Source organism: Ursus arctos, unplaced genomic scaffold (genome assembly GCF_023065955.2).
Source record: "Ursus arctos isolate Adak ecotype North America unplaced genomic scaffold, UrsArc2.0 scaffold_24, whole genome shotgun sequence".
Classification (NCBI taxonomy): Eukaryota; Metazoa; Chordata; class Mammalia; order Carnivora; family Ursidae; genus Ursus; species Ursus arctos.
The window spans coordinates 38,631,926-38,655,455 of record NW_026622919.1 but is presented as its reverse complement, the minus strand read 5'-3'; the positions used below and the strand labels follow the sequence as shown (position 1 = coordinate 38,655,455).

At 52.0% G+C, this 23,530-nt stretch overlaps 1 protein-coding gene across 2 annotated transcripts in view; it reads left to right on the top strand.

The window, feature by feature from the left end:
* The window catches only part of RHBDL3 (rhomboid like 3), a 49,918-nt gene that overhangs the window by 14,792 nt on the left and 11,596 nt on the right, over positions 1–23,530 (top strand). For both annotated transcript variants that reach the window (XM_026517638.4, XM_026517637.4), the window contains 5 exons: positions 1,009–1,167; positions 5,206–5,430; positions 9,355–9,503; positions 12,255–12,367; positions 17,747–17,847. In XM_026517638.4, coding sequence (XP_026373423.1) covers positions 1,009–1,167; positions 5,206–5,430; positions 9,355–9,503; positions 12,255–12,367; positions 17,747–17,847 — 747 coding nt within the window. The remainder of the gene's footprint in view (positions 1–1,008; positions 1,168–5,205; positions 5,431–9,354; positions 9,504–12,254; positions 12,368–17,746; positions 17,848–23,530) is intronic.

The following is a 23,530-nucleotide window of genomic DNA, read 5'->3' as shown; positions in this document are numbered from 1 at the left end:
TGGGTGGGGGGGACCCTGGGGAGGCCCTGTGAGGAAGGAGGGGTGGCAGAAGAGGCACAGAAAGGCTGGGGGCTTCTCTGGGAGAGACGAATGAGATCCTTTTCTACCTGAACGGAGATACTTTCCCTGGAAGATCAGTACCCTTCTTTTCGTCTGAATACCCACTATGTATCTGCCCAAGAAATGTTTACTGAGTGCCAGGCATGCCAGGCTCCTGCTAAACCCTGGGGTACGCAGCGCCACTGGTGCCCATGACCCGGCAGCCCACTGAGGAGGCCCAGGTAGGAGATTAGACGGCCGGGCAGGCTGGTGGCCAGAGGTCTGTCCGATGTGCAGGGGCCAGCCAGAGCAGCCAGTGTCCTGGGGAGTCCTGAGACTGCACAGAGTTACTGGGCACGGTGAGTCGGAGTCTCCCCGGGAGACGAGGGTGGCAAGGTCCCCCCCACCCCAGGCTGAGGAATGCAGTTGTGCAAAGCTGCACGGTGTCTCTGGGGAGCCCCACCCAGGCCCGTGTGCATGGCTATGGGGGTAAGTGAGTTCGGGTGTGAAAAGTGCCAGCATTCAGGTGTGGCCGGATTTGCAAGGCTGGACCCCTGCTCCCTGGGGCCCCAGGACCTCAGCATCCCCCACTGGAGTCCCTCTGGTCCACGCCCCGGAAGTTCCTCATCTTCCTCCCCTCATTGTCTTTTTCCTTCCTGTTCTTCTCTTGTCCAGGGTTAGGATTAGGGGTGGACAGGAGGAAGCTTACCCCCTCTGAGCCTCAGTTTCCCTATCTATGCACGAGATGGTTGGATTGGGCGATCTCAGAGGGCTCCAGGGCCTTCTAGGACTTTAAGGGGTTGTCCATGCCCTATTTGGATGTTTCCCATGGGAGCCTTGGAAACATCCCAGACGCGGCCCGGTCCTCTGTTGGCAGAAGGGCTGGGGACAGGAGCCGCTGAGTGGTGATGGAGACGGGGCACCTGCAGGGCCCCACTGACTCTGCGGCTGTGTGTGCTTCTTCCTCAGTTTGACCCTGGCAACACAGGCTACATCAGCACCGGCAAGTTCCGGAGCCTCCTGGAGAGCCACAGCTCCAAGCTGGACCCGCATAAAAGGGAGGTGCTCCTGGCCCTCGCCGACAGCCATGCCGATGGGCAGATCTGCTACCAGGACTTTGTCAACCTGGTGAGCACTCTGAGGCCTTCACTGCTGGGAGGGGCCTGTTCGGGGGATTATGGCTTTCTCTAAGGTCTTCTAGACCTTTTTAGGCAATTAGAGGGATCTGTTGGCTTGCAGCGTTGAAAAAGTCCAGCCTTCAGAAGGTGAAAGAACCTCCCTGAGGACACGGTTTCTCTTTGTCTCCCTTCTACCTTCTGCGGTGTCAGCACGAACCCAAAGAAGCCCTGGCAGGTCCAGACTGAGCTGGCCAGTCTCCTCTGTGGTAGTTCCCACACAAAGCTTGGGATTTCCTCCCTCCCCTTGACCTAGATTGGGTCAATGGGGTGTGTTGATTGACTCAAGTTGATCTGTGCCCGCCCGTGGTGCTGGGGGTGGGGTCAGTTCTGCTGAGAGGGAGGGCTGGGAGGTGGTGGGAAGGAGGGGAGCTGGGGAGTGGATGTTGGGAGCATTGGGCATATGGGTGAAGGCCAGAGCTCTTCAGACCTGCTGGCTGATGTCCTGGGTTGTTGGAGGAGCTAAAGACGGGAGGCCTGTGGACCCTGCCCAGTGGGCCAGGGTCTCGGAGTAGGGACTTCCTCCTCAGTAGGGGTTACTGACTGTGCTGTTATGGGGGCCACTGTGGCGGGGTGGGAGTGGAGTTCAGTGGAGTTCAGCAGGAAGCATCCCGCCATGGGTGGATGGGACATGGATAGAAGCTGGATGAACTAGCAGGATGAATACGAGGCTAGAATTTTCCTCTTGGTTCCCCTGTTGGTGAGGTGGAGATAGTCACCCCTTTCCTTGTCACCCACGGAGAGACAAGAATGAATTGATCTGTGTGAGGTTCCCCAGGCTTCTAGAATTCGAAGGCACCGGTGATGGGGGAAGCCAGGTGCCAAGTGCCAAGTGAGCTCTCTAATGTGGGCGTCCAGACTTTGGAGGTGTGCTCATTGCCTCTTGATGGAAGCCTGCCTTTGCCCAGAGGTTAGCCTGATTGCAGGGAGCAGCTGTAGCACTTTTAGGGGTGAAGAAATCTGCTGTTCGGAGTGGACCCAGAAAGCAGATCTCCTAGAGGGTGGGGGACAGAGCTGAGCTAAACGGGGGAGTAGGGACAGTCAGGATTCATGGGAGGAGGGGCCGTGGAGGTGAGCCCCGTGACTTGGAGCCCAGCGGTGCCACCAAAGACCAGGCCACGGGTTTGAGCCTGCATCAGCTCATGCACACGCAGCCTGCCTGCCACATGCCCTGCTCAGGCTCAGGGCGGAGCGAGGGCTTTGCTGGGCCAGTGAGATGCTTCTGTCCAGCTGCGGGTCTGTGGCGTCTCCCACGTGAACTCCAACAGTCGATTGCTTGTTCCTGTCGGGGTGTCTGCATTCACGTTCTAGCCGCAGCAGCCCGCCAGAGCCTGGATTCGTGTGAGCACGGCTGCCCTGGAGACCAGGACTGAGGAGGGGCTCTCCGGGAGGGAAGCTCTCAGGAAGGCAGAGTGCTCAGGGGCTGGAGTCAGGCAGACCTGGCTCCTGCTTCTGCCTCTGCCTTTGCCTTTCACTGAGAAAGATCTCCTGAGCCTGGTTGTTCTCATTCGTAAAGTGAAGCCAAAGGATACCCTCTTCAGGGTTGTCGGAAGGATTAAATAAAATGAAGTATTTGAAAGATTTTGAGATTGGAGATTTTGAAAGATCTCTAATGTTCTTCCCCCAGGTAAACTCCCCTGCATCCTTTGTGAGCCCTTCCCCAACCCGACCCAGGCAGAATGAGCCCCCACAGTGCTTTGCCCAGTCCTCTCTTAGAGCACAGACCACACTGTATTACAGCTGGGTGGCCAGGGTTGTCATGTACGGACGTGAAGCTTGTGTACTGTACAAGGATGCCTGCCAGTAAGATGCATGGGGACGGAAATTTGGCCTGGGCTATGTTCACCAAGGCCTAGAATGGGTGAATCCACCTACAAGAGAAGACTCCACCCCCTTATCTAATGGCACAAGAGTACCCTACAGGCTGGCATGGGCTCTGGAGTCAAATGTATCTGGGTTTGAATACTGACTCTTTGGGTCCTTGAGAAAATTACTCACCTTCTCCAAGCTTTAGTCCCCATCTTTATTTTTTATTTATTTAAATAATCTCCTTGTCCAATGTGGGGCTCGAGCTCGCGACCCCAAGATCAAGAGTCACATGCTGTACTGACTGAGCTGGCCAGGCGCCCCTAGTCCCCATCTTTATAATAATTTGCCTCTCCTTGTAAGCCCCATGAGGCCCGAGACCCAGCTCAGTTCTAGGGACATCAGCGTGCAGGCAAATGGTGGGTGTGTGTGCACATTGCTTCCCCTGATCTTGTGTCAAGCCCACCCCTGGCATCGGTTTTCAGGATGTGGCCAGGGATGCAGTGTGCGTATGTATGCTGTGTACGCTCGGGGACTGGGAGAGAGGGTGGTAAGAGTGACCGCAAACAGTTTGACAGGGGTACCTGGTGGCTCAGTTGGTTAAGTGTCTGACTCTTGATTTCAGCTCGGGTCGTGATCTCAGGGTCGTGAGATTGAGCCCCGTGTTGGGCTCTGCACTGAGCGTGGGACCTGCTTAGTATTCTCTCTCTCTCCCTCTGCCCCTTTGCTCCTCTTCCTTGTGAGCTCTCTCTTTTTCTCTAAAAATAAATTTTAAAAAACTAGTTCGTAAAAAAGAAAAAGATAACAGCTTGACAACGTGATCCTGCCTTGAACTTGGAGCCCCAAGCTCTGCCCACATTTCCAGAACTCCTCCTGTGCCACCAAGAACCAGATCCAAGCTTTGTAGGCATGGAGAGGATGAGAATAGGAATCAGTAGAAGGGGTTCATCTGGGAAGGCCTATTGGAGGAGGCGAGCCTTAAGCCAGATTTTCAAGGCAAAAGACCATAGAACCCAGGAAGGGAAAAGGGGGACTGAAGACAGAAGCTCATTCCACCTGGCCTGCTCTGAACGCAGATCCTCTCTGGTTACTCCCTCCTGACACGGCTTCAAATCCCTGTGCCTTGGTCTGGCCTGGTTCACCTGGCCAGCCATCTCTGGAATTTTGCCATTAGGATCAGCCAAATGCCCACTGCTAAGGCCACAGCCCCAGGAATATGTCGCTAGTCCCCACCTCAGCTCCCCAGGCAGCCCTGTGGGCTCTGGGGTTGGGAGAGCTCTATTTCCCCATAAGAAGGGTCTAGAGCATGGTTATGGAGGGCAGGTGGGAGGTGACAGAGGCCCCGGGAGGCTGGAAGTTAGCAGGACCGGCCACAGAGCGAGGCAGCCAGGACACCAGTGAGGATTCATCATGGCAGCATTAGGCTGCCGAGAGTAGGACCGGTCTGCAGACAAAGTTCTAGAACCAGTTCCTGGGCTCACTAGGCATTATAGGCCCCTTAAACCCCTTCAGGAGTGATGGGCTCCCCCAAGCATAACTTTGGGTTCCAGTTCTAGAGACCTCTCTACAAACTCGCCCATCTAACCAAGGTCTGCCCACCTCTTCCCAAGCAAGGATGTCTGAGGACACGAACTCATCGTCCTTCAGTTCTCACTCAGTTACCACCTCCTCCAGGTTGGGCTCCCGCCTTCTTGCACCCTCGGCGGCCTTCACTCGGAACCATGATTGCTGCTTGCTTCCTTGCCTTGAGCGCGTCCAGTCCCCCCGTGTCTGACTGTGTGCCCACACTTTGTAGTTGCCCAGTGAATTGTGATGGACAGCTGACGGATGGGCGCCTGGAAGGAGGGAACAGTGAACGTGAGCAGAGGTTCCGGAGCCTTACTGGGTTTGAACCTGGTGGATTCCTAAAACCCTCTGTGATTTGGTAGAACGGGGATATTCCTAGTCCTTACCTAACAGGTAGACCAGTTAAGAGTATCCAGTGAGCCCAACACAACGTGAAGAGCTTAGAACCGCCTCGGCCACAAGAGTTCTCAGTGAATATTGCCTCTTGTTCACTATTATAGAAGAAAGAGGAAGGTGGGATGAGGCTTGGTTGGTCCAAGGAATGTGCTGTCTGGCGGAGCGGCTCAGGGCTGCCCCGAGACCCCCGTGCTGACCCTTTGCCCCCCACGTGTCCATGCAGATGAGCAACAAGCGGTCCAACAGCTTCCGCCAGGCCATCCTGCAGGGGAACCGCAGGCTCTGCAGCAAAGCCCTACTGGAGGAGAAGGGGCTGAACCTCTCCCAGCGGCTGATCCGCCACGTGGCCTACGAGACCCTGCCCCGGGAGATTGACCGGAAGTGGTACTACGACAGTTACACCTGCTGCCCCCCGCCCTGGTTCATGATCACAGTCACACTGCTGGAGGCAAGGATGGGGTGGGGGCGGGGGTGGAGAGGGCGCTGCTCAGTCTTGGGGAGGGGGTGGGGAAGCAGGAGGCTATCTGAGATCGAGAGGGGAAGGATGGCATCTTCTCGCCAAAAGGGAGTGCTTGAGGATCAGCTGGCATTGAGCAGTCAGGCCCCATGACAGTGCCTGCAAGTGTGGTTCTAACCCCTGGACCACAAGGATAGCCCGAAGATTATTACCAAGCCATCTTCACTACAGCAGAATCCCCATATTTCCACCCCTCCCAAAACCGCAGCACCACAAGCGGTCCAATAAGTTTGTTGATGGGCAGTAGTTAGCCAGGCTAACTCATTAAAACCAAGTTATTTGAATTCCTCCCTGAGCAAATAATGCGGACAAGTGGTTTGCTCCCCTGGGACTCCATCTCCCACCTGTAAAGTGGGGATAACCAGACCTGCCCTCCTCCCATAGGACTCTTCTGGCTAGAGCAAGAGTGGCTGGTGGTGCTTTCTGAAGGCAAAAGCATTCCAAATGCATATGGGAGGGGTGTTTATGAACAGGTAAATGTGGGCTTAACGGACTTTGAAAGAACATTCTCCCCTTTGGGAATCATCCACACCTATTGTTATTCTAAACGTCTTCTGCTTATGCAACTGAGTCCAAAGGGACAGCTTTCTGAATCAGTGCCCATGTGTGAGAAACTCTGAATTCTTTTGGCTGTTCAGCCTACAACCTTGTGGGCCCCCAACCCCAGCTCCTAGAGTCAGCAGAGATTTCTCTTCCAGAGCCATGGGCCTAATTCCCACCCCCCCCTCCCCGGGCATGTGTTCTTGTAAAGTTGATGCCGGATCCAGTAACAGGATCGTCAAGCTCCATGGCATCCTCCTCCTTTTTTCCTAATTCAGACTAGCTGGTCTGTATCCCCACGCTCCCTTGTTTGCTGTTACGGCTTCATCCGAGTCCATGTGGAAGATGCGATTTTTCTGAGATATTCTTGGAATCGTTCTCCAAATGCTTTCTGTGTTGGTCTATTTATTAAGTTCTATTTGAGGACCAATAATAATGAGCTGCCTCGGGAGCTGTATTCGCTGCCAGGCCACCCGCCTTGTGAAAGATGGACCGAGAGGTTCCCGGGAGAGCCCAGGGGAGTCCTGCTGGGGGGCCCTGAACCCCATACTAATTATAGCTTCATTTGCTGTGTGCTCTTTGGGTACTTCACCCCCTTCGAACCTCATGACCACCCTGGAAGGATAGGCACTGGCATCCCCGTTTCCAGGCGAGGACACCAACGACCAGAGATTTCAAATACTTTATCCACAGTCATCCAGAGAGGCCAGATTGAGTGTCCAGATTGGATTCAAATTTCCAGAAACTTCAGCTATGTAAACACAAACCTCCAATCTAGAAGAAAATACGGAAATAACTATTTCCAAGTACTTGTACTAAAGCCCAAAGCTTTTGTTTTACATAACAGTTCTAGGAACTTGATTTTAAGGTTCCATAACAGAGAATGGAAGGGACACGGTAAGAAGCTACTAAAAGGGGCTCACGACCGATCAGTAATAGGGCGTAAGAACCCGGTTGTAGTACCCGGCTAACAACCTGCTGACAACCTGAAAGTATGGGAGAAGACGAAAAATTTAGAAGCAGACCTGAGTCTTAAAGAAATTGAGGAATTTGTGGGCATTTACTGTAGGAGTGAAAACCCCATCAGTTGCTGGAGAAGACTTCACTCCTACAGCTCAGATCAGTGCCTGAGACAGCTTTAAAAGAGTGTGCAGACACACTGAGGAGGAGCGCGGGGACATGAATGATGCGTTTTATCTTATTTTATTATTCTTTAAAAAAAAAGGCTACTTAAGTAATCTCTACACCCAACATGGGGCTCGAACTCACGACCTCAACATCAAGAGTCACATGCTCTTCCGACTGAGCCAGCTGGGTGCCCCTGAATGATGCATTTTATTTTTTAATTTAATTTTTATTTTTTAAATTTATTTATTTATTTAAGATTTTATTTATTTATTTGGCAGAGAGAGACACAGCGAAAGAGGGAGCACCAGCAGGGGGAGTGGGAGAGGGAGAAGCAGGCTTCCCGCTGAGCAGGGAGCCCGACGCGGGGCTCGATCCCAGGACGCTGGGAACATGACCTGAGCCTAAGGCAGACGCTTAACAACTGAGCCGTCCAGGCGCCCCTTTATTTTTTAAGATTTTATTTATTTATCTGTTAGAGAGAGAGAATGGGGGGAAGGGCAGAGGAAGAGAGAGAGAACCCCAAGCAGACTCCAGGCTGAGCACGGAGTCTGACGCTGGGCTCGATCTCACGACCCTGAGACCACGACCTGAGCCAAAATCAAGAGTTGGATGCTTAATTGACTGAGCCACCCAGGCATCCCTGAATGATCCATTTTAGGAAGAGTTCTAGAAAAAAAATAAAATTCTTTTAGGGGTAAACAAGTATGCTTCACTCATCTGCAAAATCAGCTCCTGTGGAGTGTTGGCGAGGAGGCAGAGAAATGGGAACGCTGGTACACTGAGCGTGGGAACGCAAAAATGGTGCAGCCACTACCACAAACGGTATGGAGGTTCCTCAGAAAATGAAACAGAACTACCATGTGATCCAGCCACCCCGCTTCTGGGTATATACCCGAAAAAATCAAAAGCAGGGACACAAAGAGACATTAGTATACCCGTCTCCATGGCAGCATTATTCACAATAGCCAAAATGTGGAAGCAACCCAATGTTGAGTGAATGGATGAATGGGTAACAAACTGTGATCTATATATTCAGAGGAATAGTATTCAGCCTTTAAAAGGAAGGAAATTCAGACACGTGCTATAACATGAGGGGACCTTGAGGACACGATACTGTGTGACATAAGCCGGCCACAAAAGGACAGACACTGTATGAGTCCTCCTTGATGAGGCGCCCGGGGGAGTCAAGTTCATAGAGACAGGAAGTAGAATGGTGGCTGCCAGGCTGGGGGAAAGGAGAGTGCGGGGAGTTGGCGTTTAACGGAGACAGAGTTTCCATTTTACAAGATGAGAAGACTTCTGTGGATGGTGGCGGTGACGGTTGGGCAACGACGTAAATATACTGGATGCCCCTGAGCTGAACACTTAAAACTGATGAGACGGGAAATTTTATGTTATGTGTGTTTTGCCACAATTTAAAAAAAATTTCCTTATGTGGAGTTGCCTCCTACCCCAAATGGGTATGTAAATTATTACAACAAGTAGGTTTTTTTAAAGATTTTATTTATTTATTTGAGAGCAAGGGAGAAACAGAGAGAGAGAGACAGTGAGCACGGGAAGGGAGAGGGAGAGAGAATCTGAAGCAGACTCCTCACTGAGCACAGAGCCCCACGTGGGGCTCGATCCCACGACCATGAAACATGACCTGAGCCGAAACCAAGAGTCCAATGCTCAACCGACTGAGTCACCCAGGCGCCCCACTGCAATTAGTTTAAAACCCCCCGAACGCTTCCTGCCCAGCACGAGGAGATGCGGACAGAGCCCATGTGGCCATGTTGTGGCCATTTAATACAAAATAATCAAACAGAGGGGCCCCTGGGTGGCTCGGTCGGGTAAGCGTCTGCTTCGATTAGGTCATGATCTCGGGGTCCTGGGATCGAGTCTCCACACTGGGCTCAGCAGGAAGTCTGCTTCTCCCTCTCCCTCTGCCTGCAGCTCCCTCTGCTTGTGCTCTCTCTCAAATAAATAAATGAAATCTTAAAAAAAAAAAAAGCCAAAATAATCAAACAGAAGTGGGGGGAGAGGTGGTTGAAAGCTAGGCTGCATGCTGGCCCTACAGGTGTCCCTCGTTCTCCGAGGAGGAAAAGGGACAACTTCCAGCAGGGATCGCGAGCGTTAGCACCGAAGGGGCTCGCGGGCAGTCTTGCGTCTAGTAACAGGCCCTCGCCATCCTGGGTTTTCATGCAGGTTGCCTTTTTCCTCTACAACGGAGTGTCGCTGGACCAGTTCGTGCTGCAGGTAACCCATCCACGGTACCTGAAGAACTCCCTGGTTTACCACCCGCAGCTCCGCGCGCAGGCATGGCGCTTCCTGACCTACATCTTCATGCACGCGGGGTGAGCACCTGCCTTCTTTCACTCTAGCCAGAGTCCCTGTGGGTAAGTAGGAGGTCCAGGAGCCTAGATTGAAATACATTTTAGGTTACTTTTATTTCCCTGGGCACAGCATTTGAGGTGGGTCCTTGAAACTTACCTAATACCAAGACATATGAGTTAATTATTGACAGTGTCCGGGGAAGGGGAAACAGATGGACAAAAATGCTCAATTTAAGCCCACCCACAACGAGAGCAGTAAAATGTAAGTTATAAGTTTATTCTGAGCTTCCTAGTGGCCAAAGCAAAAAAGGACATGCGGTTAGCAACCAAGTTCATTGTCCACAAACGCTGTGTGTATGTGAGTGCCCTTTAAGTGAAATAAAGGACAGATTTCTTGAACGTGCTTTTCTCCTGAGGTGGTCTCCATAGGTGGTGAGAGTCTTTTTGAGGAATTCTAGCAATACTGGTAGTTTCTGTTGACAGATGTGTGGTGTCTTTTGGGGCTGGCATATAGTCGGTTCTCACGGGTGCCTCCTACCCCATGAGAAGGACCTACTACCGGCTGGCCAGGTGACCACCCAGGTGCCAGTCCCCTGAAGAGCATGATCTTGGCTGTAGACTGTTTTCACACAGTCAAAGTGCTGAGTTAGGAAAGCAGAGTCCCAGACACTAGACCTGTGTTGTGTCTTCTACAGCCTCTCCAGAGAGAAGTGACAGGGCTCACCGTTCACCTGGGAGTCGCTCTGGGGGGAGGGGGGGGGTCTGTCCCTGGGGTTGGAAATGGGAAAGGGATCACTCTGGCCCCCACGGCTCCATCATTCCCATTCCTCAGCAGGAAGACCCACAATGGCCAAGAGGGAGCCACACTGTGAGCCCCCCCCCCCCGGGCCTCCAGAGCAGCACAGGGGCCAACCCCTAACTGGGCTGCACCTACTGAAGCGTGAGGAGCCATGTCCGTGGTTACCAATGGATGTTTCCACTCTGAGCCAGTGGAGGGGATGGTTCACACAGGCTGATGCTTTGCCTGCCGTGTCCCAGGCTTTGCTCTCGCAGGAGTAAGGAGCAGAATGAGGGAGGCTCATCATGCATGGGTCTTCTTGTGAACCAAGGAACGGGGGGTGGGGGGTGGCTTCCCTGCTCAGGCTGCCCAGCCTCTGACTGCACAGGGGATGGAACTGCCTGTCTTGTTTCCGGGACTGCCCTCTGGCTTTCCCTGAGCCTTTGGGGTGAGGAACAAGCATGCACCAAGCCTCCAGAGTCTCCTTGTCCATTCCCTGACTCTGGGAGATAAAAGCCCGGAGGCCAAAGCGGACAAGGCACAGAAGCTCTTAGCTGAGGCCCGTAGGGGTGGCCTCCGGCCTTTCTCTGGCTGAAGCTTCTGATGGGGCAGTGTCTGCCTGGGAGAGCCCAGGGATGAGTCTCCTGGTGTGTGATTTTGAGAGAGGGGCTCTTGGACCGTGCCGCAGCAGGCAGGAGATAGGGATGGTTGGCCAGCATGTGGGGAGAACCCAGCAAGGGGACCTATGATGGCGGGGGGCCTACTCTGGGCCCGTGAATCCAGAAATCAGGGTGGTAGAGAGGAAGGAGCTCGGCTTGGGAGGCAGGAGCCCTGGGTTCTTCTCACCTGGCGTCTTCTAGCCTCGGGCTCACGTCTATAAACCAAGGACTGAGTCTGATGCTACTACCCAGCTCCTTTCCAGTGCACTTGTCTGATGCTTCTAACCTTTCGGCTGGCACAGTCGGTGTGGGCTAGAAGACTCCAGGCGTGGTGGGAGTTTAGGACAGAGCCTCATCTGTCTGAGCTGCCTTGCAGGTGCTCTCCCGGGCGGGCAGGTGCCCACGTGGACCTGAGTGGCACAGCAGTTGGCCTCCAGGCAGAGCCCTGCAGACCAGGACCAGGGCTGTGACCCAGGCCAGGGTCCTCCCATGATGTGCTCTGTTACCCTATAACTTAACATCCCCAGGGAGCTGTGCAGCTGCTGTAGGCATGGTTTAAATGAGATAATGGATGTTCAAGTGTTTTGTAAACTTGAAAGCACCCATTGATGTAGTGATCATAATGTTACAGTTTTTCTAGTAACAGGTGCACTCAGCTAGACACCATTAAGCAACAAGATCTGGTCACAGATGTATGATAGTATAAAAAGGGAGGTATTCACAGAATAAGAAAACCCAACCCCGGGAGTTTGGGAGTAAAGTGGGTCCCTTCTCACACCAGGAGGGAGAAGTCTCCCGTATAAGATCTTAAGGGATAACTTTGAATTATTAAGTTCTAAGAGTTGCCTCTAATGCTTGCACTTGTTTTGAAACCATCTTTCTCTTTAAATATCAGTGGCTCTTACACATGCACTAGGGAGCCAGAGCAACCTCAAGGCCTGGGGAGTGGAGTAGATTCTGCACATGAGGAACCCGGGCTGTGTGATTTTAAGCCAGGCAATGCCCCTCTCTGAGCCTTGGCTTCTCATGTGTCAGTCAATGGATTTGCTGCATCTCGACCATGGTTAGCCCCCCTCTTCACTATGGCAAGTGCAGACGTGGCCAAACACTGCCCAGGCCCTGTACCGTTCCTGTCCCAGGTGGCAGGCAAGGTATGCTCTTTCCAGGATGGTCTGTCTGCATTGTAATTCCTGCCCCCCACCAACCCAGATCATGAGCTCCTCAAAGCAGGTATAATTCACTGCTGGATCCCCTGCATCTTGGCATACAGTGTTTGTTGAATGAATGAATGAATGAATGAATGAATGAATGATGGAGTGTGGTCTTTCTATACAGGATAGAACACCTGGGACTCAACGTGGTACTGCAGCTCCTTGTGGGGGTGCCCTTGGAGATGGTGCACGGAGCAACCCGTATTGGGCTTGTCTACGTGGCTGGCGTTGTGGCAGGTAGGCAGGTGGGCCACGAGTCCACAGGGGTAAACTTCCCCAGAGCGGCGAGGAGACCCTGTGGGACTGAGCAAGTCCCAGGCTCCCAGGGACACTGGACCCCATCCCCAAGGCTCCTAACTATTAGGGTTGTCCTCCAGGCCAATCGCCCCACCGTGCCCGGGGGGGGGGGCTGCAAAGGGGATTACCGTCCACAGGGAGAGGCGTGTGATGGCAAGGGGAGGAGACTTTCCTCTTTACACTGCCATGCTGAAGCTGTGTGAGCTTGGGGAAATTCCTTAACCTCTCTTGGCCCCATTAGGTTTTAGGAAGGAACTAATCAGATTTGCCTGTAGGATGTTAGGACTACAGAGGGAGGTAACAGGTGAAATAAGAGGGCTGTGTAAACCGTGCTGGGGACAGTGAGATTCCTGCAGGGACATCCAAGGTGTGGGTGGAGCCAGGTCCTTCTCCAGCAAGGCCAGCACATGTCCTCTTGATTGACTCACTGCTAACAGGAAACAGTCTGGCCTGAGAGTTGGCGAGCACCCATGCCAGCTGAAGGAGACTGGGGCCCCGCTGACTCTGCTCACATGGCAGAGGACCATGACCTTGAGAATAGTCAGGGGGGAGAAGGGGGTGCCCTATGACCAGCGGGACTCCCCCTCTCCCTCCCTGGTGGAGGTGAGGCAGGCTGGGGTGAGCTGGGGAGAGCAGACTGCGTTTCTGCAGGAAAAGTCTGCACCAACCAGGTTTCTGGACAGAGGGATCTCCCTCGTGATGTTTCCAACTTTATAGCTGGCTTTTTTTTTTTTTTTAACAAGGTTTGCCGCCTCAGCTTTTCACCTTGACAGCTGTGCCCAAGGGGGCTTTGGGTGTATGTTTAAGTAAGATCTTAATCCTTTCTGAGTGGCATTAAAGTTGTCATCAGGAGAGCAGGGCACCGGTGACCTTGTAAACAACAGGCAAACAGGGACCCTGGGAGTAACTGAAGTGGCTTCAAGAATCCGAGAGGGCAGGGTCCCACCCCACCCACCCATGCGAGGCTGGTCTGCTAGTTCGTGAGCTCTCAGCGTGGGACACTGGCCCCACAGCTTTTTCAGTTCTCTCTGTGCTGAGTGTTGAAAACTTGGCCACCTTGGACAGCACCCCCACGAGCTCCTCCCTGCATTCAGTACCTTCCACATCCTTGAACAAAAGGTCTAATGAGGAGCTCTGTGTGCCAGACTTACTCAGCCACCCACGCACCCCCCCCCCAAGTCTTGACATCTGGAGATTTATAGCCACATTTCTCTACCTAGATACCCAGAGACCCAGATGGTTAATAGCGAGGAACAGGAAAGACACTCAAAATACTTGCAGTTAGCCATCAATTGGGTGGGAGTGCCAATAATCCAGAAGACAGAAATCAGATTCAAGACGACTCAGGCCTCACCCAAACCAGATGACACCCAGCAGGGAGGCAGTGCTGGTGACACTTCCCAGTGACACCAGTGCAGAGGGGGATGGCGCACCGACAGAAGGGGGCTTGCCAACTACCCAGCAGGGTGTGGGGCTGTATCATAAAGCAACTAACGTGTGCTCTTCTGTCTGAGGCATTGATCCAGAGAGGGCACTCTGGTCACCATATATCATGTCATCGATCTTCAGGATCGAATTGATGGCTCTGCCTGCAGGGCAGGCCTCTCTACTCCGTGTGCCTCCCAAGTCCGAGAAGGGGTCCCATTCACAGACAGCCAGATCCTGACTGGATACCTGGTAGTTAGGAAGGGACTGCCTTCCTAAGGCGGGTACTAGCACTTGCCACTTGTCAAGGTACAGAACCTGAGCCTTAGAGTGCCTCAGCGACTTGCCCAAGGAGACTCCATTGTACGTGGCAGAGCTGGCCCCAGACCCAGGCTGCCTGACCCCAAAGGCTGCGTTTCAAACTACTGCCATATGCAATGAGAACCAAAAGGCAGACCTTTTCCTTTGTGCCGATAATATATTATCAAAAACCCAGAGAGGTCTTCATAGACATCAGGCCCTACCCTTTAGTTCCTGCCCAGTGAAAATATTCCCAAGGCAAGGCCGTCACAGTTGGTAGCAATGGTGGCTGACCTCCGCCAGGCGCGTCTGGTACCCCGCCTATGACAGAGGATTCTCACACATTATGTCCTGTATCCACCAACTCTTATGAGGTGGGTATTGTCACCTTCATTTTATAGGCAGTTTTCTCAGAAGGGCTAAGAAGTCCTAGAAGTGAGTGGAAACCCTTCTTCTGCCCCATGCTTCTAACCAGGGCTTGAGGCCCATGTGTCTCTCGCATCTGGCTAACAATTACATGGCTGAAATTTTAGATATTGTAGAAACCTGTATTTTAAGGCTTCAGCAAGCTTTTCTTATAGATTATATAGATTGTAAGCCAAGCGTGCATTCCCAGAGCCTAACGCAGGGTTTGGCATATGTTAAGCAACAAATATTTGTAGAACGAATGGAAGAATACATACATAAATAAAGTTAGATTGCTTAAAGGGAGGTGTTCTGGTATTTTTATTTGGATTTTTTTTTTTTTTAACGGCCAAGGGAGACATTGGAAAACACCTTCTTTAAATATTTCAGGCTAAAATTATCACAGCTGTGCATGATGATAAAGTCTCCAATTTATCTGCCTGCTGGTGTGGACCCAGAATTTTTTTGAGAAAGTTCATAGCCCCGACTAGAGCTAGTCCTTGGGCCTGCTGCTGTGCAGACATGTGTGTGTCCCTCCAGCTTGCCATTCAGTCCCTGTCCTCTGTCCCCATGACCTCTGGGGAATTCATACCGGCCTTATGGAACTGTCAGCTGTTAGGTTAGGTTCCAAAGAGCTTGTCAAGAATCCTGCTTGGCCCAGGCTTCCTGCGCCTGGGGTGGCCTTTATTAGTCTGTTGATAGGCACACATGCCCATGCTTGTATTTGACCTCTCCCACTCCCTCTAGTCCAGGGCTAATCTGCAGCCACTTGAGGAATGACCGGTGAGTCCAGACTGTTCCCTTTAGGATTCTAGAATCAGGATCTAAACCTTGGATCCTGGACCTCAGGCCAAGATTCGGGTTGTTGAAGGAACTCTTGAGGTCCCCTCCCATGGGTGGCAAATTTGACTCCCCAGACCCCATCCCCATTCAGCCATAGTCTCCCTGTGCTCTGCTTCATGGGGTAGGGGTGTGGGTAAAGTTTCCTTTGAAAAGACGGTTTCACAGCTCAGAAATTGGAAAGCCTTAGACCTCTTTATTTCACAGATGTGAAAGCTAAAGCCCAAAGAATTTGGGGGCTGTGCCCAAGGTCACACGACTTGCCAGCCACGCCCCCATTCCAGACTCCTGTCACAATCCCAAACTGACCCCTGACCCTGGGGTTGGGACTTCTATCCATGGGTAGGGTGAGAGAAGGGTCAGTGTGGGGAGGCTGGACCCTGGGCCGTGCTGGCTTCCCTACTGCCTCCCTTCCCCTGGTGGATCGCACCACACTGGGGAGACCGAGGGAGCAGAAGCTGGGCGGTTTGGTGGGACTCGCGAGAGGAAAGAGGCCAGCCCAGGGAGGCTGGGGCTTCCTCTGTCCACGCGGTAATTAATGAGCTGTTTGGGCAGGCAGCCCTCTGCAGCCCTGCAATGCAGCCTTCCTTGCTGTGCGGGCCGCCAGGAGAGCGTGGGAATCCTTTGTCGTGCAGATCCCACTGACTGCCTCTTAGCCATCCTGGGATTTTTTTTTTTTTTTTTCTGTTATATATGGCTGACCCCTTGGCTAGGCAGTAAAAAAAAAAAAAGTTATCTGACAATAGATCAATACCTAATTAAAGCCAGAGGGAAGGCATGAAAGGGGAGAAGAAAGATTTATAGTTACCCTGGGAGGGGAGAAGGACTTGGGAGTTCTCAGTTCATGACAGTGCTTTTTCCTGGGAGATCACATCCCCCTTGAGACCCAGGATTTGCTGTGGGGATCTCTTGCTTGAAGGCTCTCAGTGAGCCACAGCACCTTGAGAGAAGTACCGGGGGCAGGTAGGGGAGAGAGGGTGGATCATATTATGGGGGTTCTCCATGCTCAGGGATGTCAGGCACTCTGGCTCCTGGGGCTGGGCCTAAGGAGCAGACCCCCCACCTCCGCAGAACCTGCAGTTTGGCCTTCGGCCGCAGGTCCCTCCTGTCTCCGCCCAGGCAGCAGCTAATTGGCTCCCGAGCCTGCGGGCATTTTCCAGTGGTGGTTTCTGCACACTCACCCAGGCCGGCCACCTCTCAGCCTCTGAGCCCTGGGCTCTACCTCCCAGTTATTTTTAGTCTCCTGTGTCCTTCCCTGGAAGCCAAAGCATTGATCACACTTAAATGAGACCAGAACAATACATTTCCCTTCTCCTCTCTGCCCGGCTTCCCTCCCAGCACAAAAATTTGTCATCCCCCAGACCCAGAGTTTACACCCTTCCTTTCCCCCAGAGGGTATGACATCATCTCTCTCTCTTCCCTGGGACTTTTCAAGGACATTTTTTCCCCCAGAGAACCCCCCACCTTCTGCTCTGGAGATCCTGTTGGCCTTTTGTGATTTCACTTGGCTGGAGGGAGGTTGGAGGTGATGCCAAGCAGGTTTCTAGATGCAGTTGAGCAGACAGAGCGATGGTGGAGGAGGGATGGTGACCTCTGTACCAGTTTGGGGAGTGGCTGCTGTCGAGGCCAAGAGCACTGGTCTTGTGTCTATAAAGCTGGACTCACATCCTGGTTCCAGCCCTTCCTACTGAGTGACTCGGCTCCGTTTCCTCACCTCTGCAGCCACTGTCACCTTTCTTAAAGGGTTAAAGGGGACGGTGTACGTAAAGCACGTGGCCAGTGTCTGATGCGTGGTGCCCGTGCGTGGCTTCTGCTTCTTTCTTTCTTTCTTTCTTTCTTTCTTTCTTTCTTTCTTTCTAAAGATTTTTATTTATTTGAGAGAGAGCACAAGCAGGGGGAGGGGCAGAGGCAGAGGCAGAGGGAGAAGCAGACTCCCTGCTGGGCAGGGAGCCCCGATGCTGGAGATGCGGGCTCAATCTCAGGCCCCGGGATCATGACCTGAGCCGAAGGCAGCTGTTTAACCGTTTGAGCCACCCAGGCGTCCCTCTGCTACTATTTCTTATTGCCCAGAACCCCGACAGGTGGCACCACGTGAGACAGAGGCTGCTCTGACCCGCAGGTGATCCCTCCCCTCCACTGAGTCTCCTATAAAAGGAGAAATTTGAATCAAATGGTTCTTTCAGCCATGAATTAGGCCTCTGGGGGGCTCCAGGGATGAAGGGAAGAGGAGATGGAGCCTTTGCTCTGGGGTCTTACCCCCAAGGCTGCTAGAGGCGAGGGCCTGGGGCCTGGGGCGAGGCGGGGAGTGCATTCTAGCCTCCTTGAATTCCTGATTTCTCTCTGTACCAGGGTCCTTGGCAGTGTCTGTGGCTGACATGACTGCACCAGTCGTGGGCTCCTCTGGAGGGGTGTATGCGCTCGTCTCTGCCCATCTAGCCAACATCGTGATGGTGAGCACCTCCTGTCCCAATGTGTCTATTTTGGCATCCCCTCTGCATGTCAGTACTTGTCTACTCCCCAGCTCAGGCCCAGAATTGCCAGGCAGACCTGGTTGATAGTAGGGTTCACAGACGCTCCTCGCTTTCTACAGGCTTATTTCAAATGGGGTCCTTCCATGTACAATTCATGTTTTTTCTTCTTTTTTTTTTTTTTAAGATTTTATTTATTTATTTGACAGAGATAGAGACAGCCAGCGAGAGAGGGAACACAGGCAGGGGGAGTGGGAGAGGAAGAAACAGGCTCATAGTGGAGGAGCCTGATGTGGGGCTCGATCCCAGAACTCTGGGATCATGCCCTGAGCCGAAGGCAGACACTTAACGACTGAGCCACCCAGGAGCCCCATGTTTTTTCTTCTTGGTTATGAAATTACCCATTTCCCTAAGTCGGCCCCTTTCCCAGTTCACTTTAGAAACTGGCTCAGTTGGTAGAGCACATGACTCTTGATCTTGGGGTCATGTGTTCAAGCCCCACTTTGGGCCTAGAGTTTACTTTAAAAAAGGGGGGGGGATGCCTGCAACTCTTTTTTTTTTTTTTTTTTAAGATTTTATTTATTTATTTAAGAGAGGGAGAGAGAGAACACAAGCAGGGACGAGGGAGAGGGAGAAGCAGACTCCCCGCTGAGCAGACAGCCCGACTCGGGGCTTGATCCCAGGGGCTCAGATTCCAGGGGCTCGATCCCAGGACCCTGAGATTATGACCTGAGCCGAAGGCCAGACACACAGCTGACTGAGCCACCCAGGCGACCCTAAGGATCCAATGCTTGATCTCAGCTCAGGTCTTGATCTCAGTGAATTCAAGACCCTCATTGGGCTCCACGCTGGGCTTGGAGCCTACTTTAAAAACAAAAGACTTTAAAAAATGTTACAATTCTTGACCACTGGTGGCAAAATCGGGACTTGAACCCTTAGCTCCTGACAACGATTCAAGTGTCATTCCCTTACACCGGCCTCTCACAGTGGCGGGACACTGCTCTTCCTTTCCCATGGTCTTCTTTGCCTTTTCCTGAAAGGCATTCTAGGGTAATGGTTAAAAGCACGGGCTTTGGAGCCGGTCAGCCTAAATCTGACTCCTGGCTACCTGCTTCCTGAAGAGGGACCTTGGGCAAATTACTTAACCGTGCTATGCCTCAGTTTCCACATCTGTGATATGTGATAAATGAGGTAAAGTGAAGCTATCACCACGCCATATAAATGTTAACTCCCTACTTCTTCCAGAAGAGGCCAGGGTGGGCTCACAGACAGTCTTCAAGGCAAGAAACTAGAATCAGTTTGATAGTCTCAGAGGGGACCAAAGTCCTTGTGTTAGAGGCAGGTGGAAGGAGGGGGCCTCTGGGCGGGGTCTAGGTCTTACTCATCCCCAGGGACTCGCACAGGGCTGGACAAATGGTAGCTGGTGCTGACTAAATTTTCTTATTTTAAGCAATGTCTACACCCCACATGGGGCTCGAACTCACAATCCCGAGATCAAGAGTCCCATGCTCCACTGACTGAGCCTGCCAGGTCTCCCCCCACTCCCGCCAACTAAATTTTGAATGAAGGAAGGAAGGAATGAATGAACAGTGTCTGGAAAAGGCGTAGCTTCCCGCCAGGGTCCTCCCGTTCTCACCTCCCTCCTCCGTCACTCTCTTCACCCACGTGGCGGATGTGTGAACGCTCAGTTAAAACAGTCTGGAGTTCCTAAATTCTCCCGTTGCTTCTTCATTAATGCCACTGTCACCTGCCCGGCTCAACACACCACCCCTTTTCTTTTCACCAGAGTCCCCTTTGGACATTGAGAGAGAGAGAGAGAGAGAGCAGGAGAGGGACAGAGGGAAAGAAAAGAAGGGGGAGGGGAGAGACAGACAGACACTGACAGCACTTGCTACTTGTCTGAATTTTGGCAACGTCACGCGAGCGCTTGGAGAGAGCCAGCAGGTGTGGGAAAGCTTGTGTGGACGTGTGAGTGCGGACGTGCGCTTACACACACACGTGCATACACGCACGCACGCACAAGGCCAGTCTGCTGAGGGACCTGGCAGCACGGGGCTGCCTCACATGGCCCTTCTAAATGGGTCATTCTGTATCAGTGCCACAGCTTTCCCCAGGCACAGCGTTTTCCCTGAATTCCACCTCCGCCGCTCCCCCTCCCCCTGCCCCAGTTCCTTCCTGTAGGGGCCGTAACTGCTAACAAACCCCCCTTCCCCCCAACATATGTGTGTGGGGGGGGGTCGAACAGCACAACTAAGAGAAACAGACATGAGTTCCTAAAGATGCCCTGTTTCCCGGCCCTTCCCCGCCACATGAGAAACAGCCCCAAGGCCCCACAAGTTCCCGCAATGAGGGCAGAGCACCCCAAGAACCAGGAGGTGGGGCATGGCGCTTGAGGAGGGAGGGGTGAAAGCCATTTTGTTCCAATTTACCCTTCTTTCTGGCAAGTAGCCCATGGCCTGTGGTGCTGGACATGAGCAGTCCCACCCAAGAGCCCGTTGCCCTTCCAGAAGGACACGTCTTTCTCTGGCCCCCTGGGAGCTTTGCAGTCCCTGGAGCGTGACGTCTGGTAGCCTTTCCCTGGAAAGTTGTGTGGTGCTTATTTGATGGTGAAAAAAACCCTTATGTTCTCATTAGAAACATTGGTTTCCTTTCACCCAGAGGCCGCCTTTACCCAAATTAGCTCAGTGCCCAGCACTTCAGAGATGGCATCAGGACACACCCTGTAAGGTGGCCATTTCTGCGGTCCAGAAGCAGTCAAACATTGGCAGTTTCATGTGGTTCCGTCTAATAGATATGCTAAGTATTTTCAATTGCCAAATGAAGATTTGGGGTGTGTGCGTGTGTGTGTGCGCACGCGTGTGCAATAAAGCACTTTGTCAGAGCAGACAGGAGAAAGGGCGTGACGGTCAGAAAATCTGGATTTGAGTCCTGGTGTCACCATCTTAAGAGCCGTGAGTTCCTTCACTTCTCAGGGTTTCCTCTCCCTCATCTGCAACCCCTTCTCCACAAGGTAGTTGTGAGAAAGACATGAAAAGGATGAATGAGAAAATGCTTTCCATGTGGCAAATCACCACACAGCTGGGAGTACCCTATGTGTGCATATGTGTGAGTGTGCGCGTGTGTTTACATGTAACTTTTTATATTTACATGGTTTGCCTGTTCACTGCAGAGAACAATGAGGAAATGTGTCCTTTTTACTTCAGATACAAAGTAGAAGCATGTTGAACACTTCTGTTCTCAGGACTGTTTAAGGGAGAGATTCCGCCTTAAATGAAAGCATGTCTTATTTTTCCTAAAAATATTCTGAGTTCCGGGGCGCCTGGCTGGCTCAGTCGTGGAGCATGCCACCCTTGATCTCAGGGTTGGGAGTTCGAGCCCCATGTTGGGTGTAGAGATTACATAAAAATAAAATCTTAAGGAAAAAACCCCCCAAAAGCACTTTGAGTTCCAAAAAGCTTACAGCTTCTATCAAGGGATTAAGTTCAGAAAATATTTCAACAAAAGGGGGCGCCTCGGTGGCACAGCGGTTGGGCGTCTGCCTTCGGCTCAGGGCGTGATCCCCGCGTTATGGGATCGAGCCCCACATCAGGCTCCTCTGCTGGGAGCCTGCTTCTTCCTCTCCCACTCCCCCTGCTTGTGTTCCCTCTCTCGCTGGCTGTCTCTCTCTGTCAAATAAATAAATAAATAAATCTTTAAAAAAAAAAATCTTCCTTTAAAAAAAAAAAAAAAAAAAAAAGAAAATATTTCAACAAAAAACCTGGGTGGTATAGAGGGCCTACAGTCGAGACTTGTTAGTTTAAATGCTGGAAGTAGGGGCGTCTGGGTGGCTCAGTCAATTAAGTGTCTGTGGCTCGGGTCATGATCCCAGGGTCCTGGGATCGAGCCCCACACTGGGTTCCCTGCTCAGCAGAGAGTCTGCTTCTCCTCCCTCTGCCCAAGACCCCCCCTCCGCCCCCGCTCGTGCTCACCTCACTCTCTCTCTCAAATAAATAAAATCTTTTTAAAAAATGCTAGAAGTATAAAGATACACATAATTGAATAATTTATTAATTGCTTTTTGCTGGGGCCCACAGGCCAGAGTTCCATTATTAAATACACACGATGTTTACTTACACTTTGCTCCGTACGATAGATGTTTACCTAAACATGTTTGAGATCTCAGTTTTGGCAACAGGACCATATTGTCAAAACACAAGGAAAGATTGTTGTCTAAAAGACACCCGAGATCTCTATGTTGTAAGGCTCATTTTATTAATAAAAATCCTTTCATAGGCCAAGTAATCGCTCCCTAATTTATCTGTGTCATGCTCTCCCTTTCCTTGTGCTGGGTTTTCTGGGAGTCGTTTCTACTAGGATATGTAAAGCTATCAAGCTCCCGCCTGAGTTTCAGCCTCTGCACTCTTTTTTTTTTTAAATTATTAATTTTTTAAAGGTTTTTATTTATTTGACAGAGAGGGGGAGAGGGAGAAGTGGCCTCCTGCTGAGCAAGCAGCATGATGCTGGGGGGGGGGGGGGGCTCTATCCCAGGACCCTGGGATCATGACCTGAGCCAAAAGCAGAAGCTTAACCGACTGAGCCACCCAGGCGCCCCCAGCCTCTGTGCTCTTAACTGGTCAGGGGAACAAGATGCTGAGATGCTGAGGGGACTGGGCACCCCCTTGTTTCCTGAGGGTGGGTTCTTTCTCACCCTGCAAAGCTCTGGGAGAGAAAGACCCACGAAAAGGGTCTGCAAAAGATGTGTGTTCCCTGGGGCCGCATGCAGTTCCACATTTATACCAGCAGTGCTGGCTGTGGAGAGAGCCTCTCTCTTTCTCCCGTTGTTTCACTGCGCTGGTGCGTTTTATTGGAGGGAATAATGGGTCAGGAAAATGAAGCAGCGGGTGAGAAGGGGCGACTGTAGTTTAACCCCTCCGCTGCTGGGAGACAAGTCATTGACCCACGTTTTGGGGGCAGATGGAGCAGCCCGCAGGGACAGACAGAACATGACCCCGTCTCTGAACTGGGGGCCGACAGAGCCCTGGACTGAGGGCCCTATCCATCTCAACATTAACTTACTATGACCTTGAACCAGCCGTCCTGGACTCTGGGTTTCTTCTTCCCTTAAGTACAGGGTTGGAGATGGGACTGGATCAACCTGGCCAATTCCAATGCCTTCAGGGGCCAGGCAGTGATTCTAAAGGGTACTGGCTGGCCTGGGGAGCCTGGGGAGGCCGGGGCTCCCCGGCGAGTCAAAGGTCATTCGGAAGTTTTTAAAGGTGCTGTGCAAGGCAAACCCACTGTCTTTGCCTCAGGTCTCCATGATAATAACAGACACTTCCATGATGTTTGCCACGTGCCAGGCAACGTTCTTAGTGTTTTATACGTATGAACTCATTTTACCTTCACAACCTGAGATAGCACTAACGTTACCCCAGATTTACAAACGAAGACACTAGCCAAAAAGGAGTTCTGAGCCACCTCACCAGTGGCCTTGCCAGATCAAAGATACGGAGGGTGCTTTTGAAGACGGGCCCCAGATAGGGCCTGAAGGGGGCATGGACCTCAGCTGAAGGACATTATTCTAGACTGACTTTGCCTGATATTATCACTCAGGACACAGTGAAAGAGACAGTGTCTTTAGTAAGATGTTCATTCAGAGGGTTTTTATGAGGAAGAGGAATATTGG